Genomic DNA, 6,297 nt, shown 5'->3' on the forward strand with positions numbered 1-6,297 from the left:
TAAAGTATGTTTTGTCCAAACGTTTATTTAGGATAGTAAATACAATAAGAGGTGGGAGGGAAGTGAGGGTGCAGCAGGATTGTAACATTTCATGCAACCCGGTCCTTTTACCACGAAGTCCAAATACTTGGATTTAAGTACTTACAGTCCGATCCTGTGCATTTTTCCTGGGAAGCAAGTCCCAGTAAGTTCAGACTTACTCCCAGGTATTTGTGCCATCTCATAATTATTATAGTTGAATCTCAAACGGATTTAATCGGAAAGAGGTGTGCCATTTGTTATAGGTAGCATTCCGGGCCTCGGTCCGGAGCAGCGAAGAAGACGAAAATCCCGCATCAACCAAACACCACAGAATATGCTAAGCCTATTTCGTCTCTCTGCAGTCTGAGCCTCTCTCTTTCTTCCCCATGCATTTTCTAACTGGCGTTCCCAAGTAAGACCCACTGAGTTCAATGGGACTGATTTCCTAGTATTTAGGATTGCAGCCTTAAGACGATCGTTCACAGCGTGGTTTTGCTTTTCTTTTCTTTTAACCCGACTTCTAAACACAACACGGTGTCTTAGTCCCTCTAAGTCTAACCTGATACAGCTAAAGTAAATTCAGAGCCACTAACTTTTAAGTCCCATTGACTGCAATCACCTTAAATGGCACGTGCGGCAGAACATGCGCTTACATAAAAGAAAGTGCCATTGAACTAAATGTGGCTTAGGTAAGTGGCAAGTGCAGCCTAAATCCCTCTAAATTCAAATGGGCCTTCCATCGCAGTCTAACTTGCTCCGAATGGACAAGATCCAGCCCAAGTGTGGTACTTCAAAACCATACTGGTGTGGGACGAGAGGCAGAGATTTAAACTTGAGCTTTCTCGTTTAAAAGACTTAAACAAGAGCCCAGCTTTGGTTAGATCGCGTCCTCTTGGTTCCGAGTTTATTTTAAATGACACATACTGTATTTCCAAAGATCCAGTGTTAACTTCAAAAAGAACTATCCATTTGTTTTAATGGAACTGACTTCCCACCTAAACTTAGCAGTAAATGTCACTTTGAGGAATACGGAGAAAATAGAGTAATGGAAAATGCCCAAATTTATCTTAATTGTGGAGACACGGAAATCCATCATGCCCAATAACGTGTTTGCAAAATAATTACCTAAAATGCACTGAAAGCGTAGTCTTTCGCGTGTCTACTGGGAAGTAAGTCCTACCGGACTTCCTCCCAAGGAAATGTCTTTCTTCTTTCTGAGTAGACGTGCATAGGATCGCGCCATTCCAGGGCGGGAGGGGAATTCTGTGCACTGGGCAAGAGTACTTGGGTTGTGCTCTGAGATCCTAAACAGAACTCTTTACGTGTAAGAAACTTCAATTCAGCACCGGCCAAAAGCACTTAGAGCTGGGTGGTAGCAAAGCCCCATTCAGCTCGGTAAAGCGGGACCTTAAAGCCTCCTGGAAGTTCTCCTGCGCCATCTCCACGAATGTGAACCGGGAACTCCCTGGTTTCGCGTGGCTCCTGGTCCTGCCAGTGGGGTTTTGGCAGGTGAGCTTGTGCCCGCTTTAAAGCTAACTAATGGCATAAATTATATAAATTAACTCCTATGTTATCAATTTTTTAAAAAGCAGCAGCAAACCGGGAACTTCCCTCCAATAGGCTTATAACAACCGCGGCACCACAAGCGTCTCTCTTCTCCGGCATCCTGTTTTATGAATTTCTGATATCCCCTTGCTTTGCGTAAAGTAGGCAGAATCGGCTCACTGACATGGTTGTGATCAGATTTCGATCCAGCCTTCACTTTATTCGTGTTATTTTCAATCTGAGGTTTTCAAACTGTACCCACTTATTTAAAAGTCACACACACACACACACACACGCGGCCCCCGCCAAGCAGGACTTCGTGGGACATTATCTCTTTGCTTCTGATGACCATTTGAGGAAAAATGGTTACGAACAAACCTCGTGCTAGTTTTGAGAACGGCAGATCTATTTCAGACCCGGCGTGTTGGAAGGAATAATAATCCCAATCTTTAAGAACAGCAAACAACAGCAAAAAGCAGCCAGCCAATTAAAACAACAGAATACGCCCCCCCCCCCGCCCAAAGAACAGACTTACAAAATTATGTAAAAGCGATTTTCCTGCCCACGCCAGAGACTACAAATGACTTTGGACGCAATCCTACACACACTGGGTCGAGACTGTTTAAAGCCCACTGCAATTTAAACTTTTCTGAGGATTTCAGCCTTCAAAGGCAAACATAATTTGTTTCCTGTTTCAGGGCCACCTTCTCCTGCCTGTGGATTTATTTCGATCCTTTGCTCCCAGTCTAATGGACAGAGGAATTCTGCCGCTTCTATCCGCCCCGTCCATGTTTACTGCTTCTTTTGGTCCTCTTAAGAGCTCAGCTCTTAATACAGTCCCAACCCTATTTTACCAACGTGGAGATTCCAATTCAGTGAGGCGCACATTGCTCCTCGAGGAGGTTTATTCGTGCTCCTCCTCAGCTCGCATTGATTTCAGTGGGGTTTGCGCAGGAGAACTTCTCACGGAATTGGACCTGTTATGGGAACTAGGCAGGGAGCGGTGCCCATCTCGCTCATCTGTTCATGTACCTTTCAGTAAAACGAGGCGGCCGTTTGTTTTGCCTGCTCTTTCTACAATGGCTGGGTTTGTATGAGGTTTTGCCAGTAATACATTCGAACACATAGTAAATAACAATAATTAAAAACTTTTCTTGCGCGTCCGCGTCCAAAAAGTTGTATTGGAAATTACCCCTATGGCGGGGTATCCCGAATGTCAGGGTTCCTCTCTCTCCATCCCTCTCCCTTCCCCCGCCACCGTCCAGGCGACAGTTGCGCCTTCCCTTTTGTAAAAATGGCGGATCATGCTGATAGTCGACCTCGAGTTCCAATTCAATCAGCTCTCAATCAATAATAACGAGATTGCACTTAAGGGACTCCCATATAAAATTATTATTAGTGTTAGTAACAGGATCTCTTCCCTTTTTTTCCAGAGATAAGTTGCACTTCATTGTTGATCTTGCTCGGTTGCCTTGATCGGATATGTACAAAACACCGATCCAGCCCAGTTCTGGAACCACCCAGGAGCTGTCTTGATGAATATATTCAGATCAAGCTTTGCTGGGGGTGGGGGGCTTCTCTGCCCCGCTTTCCCGCCCACCACTGGAGCGGGTGACAAAATTACGCCAGAGAACAACCTGCTCCCAGCGGATAATCCCCAGCTCCGCGTTAACAAATCGTTCCTTAATCCCCCTGTAGTCTTCAGCAAGTACAGTAGGCAGATACCTGGGCTAGTGGCCTGAGGATGATCTGGAGCCGAGGAGGACTTAGACGGCAGAGAGAGCTTGCCCCTGTCTCCCTAAGCCAACCGAGTCCAGTTGGTTGCCGTCGGAGCCCGCCAGCGCAGGAGAAGGTCGCTGCGTCCCGGGAGCGGGCATCTCTTGCGGGGGTCGGGGGAGGAAGAGCAACAGGGCGGTTCGGTTTATTTTGGGGTGTGTGTGCGGGGGTGGGTAGGTGTTTGTGGGGTTGTTACCATGTCCGGCCATAGAGCAAGCTGGCGTTGACCAGGCCGCCGTTATACTCGACGGCCGCCGCGTCCATCTGCGCCAGGGCGCCCACTTGGCTGTGCAGCGAAGGCGGGCTGGGGGACATCTCTTCTAGGTCCGGCGCCTGGCCCAGGGAGGTCACTTGCTGCTGCTGCTGCTGCTGGGGGTGCTGGGCAGCGCTGCCCCCGGCCCCGCTGGCGCTGGGAGCTTGTCCGGCAGACTGACCGGCGGCGGCGGCGGCGCTGTGCGGGCAGGGCTTGCCGTCCTTGACCAGAACCGGCACGGCCACGCGCCTGGGAGACGCCGCTTGCTGCTGCTGCTGCTGCGGCTGCTGCGGGCACAGGCCGGGCCCCTCGGGAGGCGTCTGCGTCTGCGGCTGGTGCTGGAGCTGCTGCGCGGCCTTGTCCTTGGCTTGCCTCTTCATCTTGTAGCGGTGGTTCTGGAACCAGATCTTGACCTGCGTGGGCGTGAGGTGGATCAGGCTGGCCAGGTGTTCCCGCTCGGGCGCCGACAGGTACTTCTGCTGCTTGAAGCGCCGCTCCAGCTCGTACACCTGCGCCTGCGAGAAGAGCACCCGGCGCTTCCTCCGCGGCGCAGCGTGCAGCCCGGGCGCCAGGGACTTGGCAGCCTCTGCGATGCCCGACAGAGCCCCCATGCCGGCCATGTTCATGCCCCCCGACGGGCCCATTAGCCTGGAAACTGAGCACACACACACACACACGGGAGAGTTAGGAGGCAGTTAGAGCAGAGGGCAATCTGGGGGAAAGGGACCTGGGGCCGAAAGCGTCACCCTCACCAAGTATGGAGAGGTCAGCTTTATTAAGCGCTTAAGGCGACTGAGTCCCAAAGAGCTGGGACTCTTATGCGCCCTGAGATGTCAAGAGTGTCCCTGAGCACGTCCAAAGTATTTTCCCCCTCCCCACTGCGGAATTCCAATTAGCTCCCCAAATTTAGGGGTAAGGGCCTCCAGATTTGGGGTGCGGCGCTGGAAGAGACGGGCCACCAAAGATGGGGCGCACTCCAGCCCTCCCCCAAGAAAATGCAGTCTGAGTACCCAGCCCCACTAGCCCCACCAGCCCTATTCCCTTCTAGCCCCTCCCCGCTTACTCGTGGGGTAGCGGGGATCCGCGTTGGCTCCGTACCAGCCCGAGGCGGCTGCGCTTCCGCGCACGCTGTCTGGATAAGGTGCCAGGTCGCCCACGTTGCCCAGCCCGCCGTTGCAGTAGCCGGCCACCGGGCCGTGGGCGAACTGCGAGACGCCGGCGTGCGCCATGGAGTGGTAGGCGGCGGCGGCGGCGTTGTGGGCGCCCATGGGGTGCTGCTGCGGTGGCGGAGGCAGGGCTGCGTTCTGGGGCTGCCGGTAGGCGGCGGCGCCCACGCCCAGGGGGGCGCCCAGGCTGCCGTCCATGGCGCCGAACTTCTTGTAGGTCTCGTCCATGGGGCTGAGGATGTCGGAGACGGAGAAGGGCGTCGTGTGCTTGGGGCTGAGCGACATGGCTCGCCGGGCGAATCTCCTGGGCTCCCTGCGCGCTCGCTCGCTCGCCCGGCCGACGCGGCTGCCCAGTCCGGACGAAAAGGGGGCTGAGCGCCGCCGCCGCCGCCCGCCGCCGCGGGAGCCCGGCCAAGGAGAGGAGGGGGCGGCAGCAGCAGGAGGAGGCGGCGGCGGCGCGCCAGCCCTCCCGCAGCTCTCGCCTCCTAGCTGGGGTTTCTTTTAGTCCGGCGGCACCCGCTTTACGACAGACACCGGCGGGGGCGGAGCCACAAGGAAGGCTGCCCCCCCCCAGCAGCCACTCGCTGCCTCTGCGGCTGGAGCCCCCTCCAGTGGAGAGGGGGGTCCCCCGCCAATTAGAGAGGCACCTCCAGCTGCTCCAAGGTAGGAAACCACTCCTCGCGTACAAGGAGCCCCCACCCCACGCTCCTCAAAGGGAGCCCCTGCTAGGTACAGGGGACCCCGCCTCCCCGAGGCCCTCAGAGGGAGAGGGACCCCAACTCGGAGGGTTCCCTCAGCAACTATTCGGGACCCCGACCCCGCTCACTGGGAACCCCTGAGAGAGCCAGGCGGAGAACCCTCGACGCCGTCTCGACTTCGTGCTCCAAAAGCTGGGGGAGGCCGAGTCCTGCGAGGCCCGGGCGTCCCCGCGGCAGCCTTGCCAAGCAAGGCCTGCCTTGGACACCAAATGGATGGGTGGGCAGGCACCCCTCTGCCCTGGACGCCTCTTCAGGCTGCTGTACCGACTGCTCGAGGGGTGCGCTCCAGGCCCGTTCGGCACGACCCTCGGAGTCAGCGCACACCCGCCTGGCGCTTGAGAGCGCCCGCCGCTCTTGGACAGAGTCCCTTTTACGCCCTCCAGCAAAACTGTGGCAGCAAGGTTGGCGAAAGAGGAAATGCTCCCCCCCTCCCCCCGCTTGAAAGCAACACCTTGAGCGTGCGCGCGTGGATGAGAACGTTTCTCCTGCCTTACAGGGTTGTTGTAAAGATGACTGAGATAATAGAAGAGGAGCGCTTTGAGCATGGAAAAAGCGCGTTATAATTGCTAAGTAGGATATGATTTGAATTGAGGCTTGTTTGAAACACCTAACTGGAAGCAAGCTTTGAAGTCCTCCAGTTCTCTGCCTTCAATATTGGGCAGTGGGAAAAGAAAGCGAGAAATCGAAAGTCTTGTCCACGGAAAAGGGATGTCCAAGGATGGCCAGGACACATTGCGCCTACAAAATGTGCGGATACTGCAGTGTGGGGACTGCATGC

The 6,297-nt window shown here is 54.9% G+C and overlaps 1 protein-coding gene across 1 annotated transcript; it reads right to left on the reverse strand.

Annotated features, from left to right (window-relative positions):
• On the reverse strand, positions 1-5,252 carry NKX2-4 (NK2 homeobox 4). The gene is made up of 2 exons (XM_028738376.2): positions 4,659-5,252; positions 1-4,250 (listed from the first exon to the last, which is right to left on the reverse strand). The coding sequence occupies exons 1-2, from the start codon at positions 5,044-5,046 to the stop codon at positions 3,535-3,537; spliced, it is 1,104 nt and encodes a 367-aa protein (XP_028594209.2). The 5' UTR covers positions 5,047-5,252; the 3' UTR covers positions 1-3,534.
• Positions 5,253-6,297: the final 1,045 nt, after the last annotated feature.

The sequence above is a fragment of the Podarcis muralis genome, chromosome 8 (genome assembly GCF_964188315.1).
Source record: "Podarcis muralis chromosome 8, rPodMur119.hap1.1, whole genome shotgun sequence".
In the NCBI taxonomy this organism is placed as follows: Eukaryota; Metazoa; Chordata; class Lepidosauria; order Squamata; family Lacertidae; genus Podarcis; species Podarcis muralis.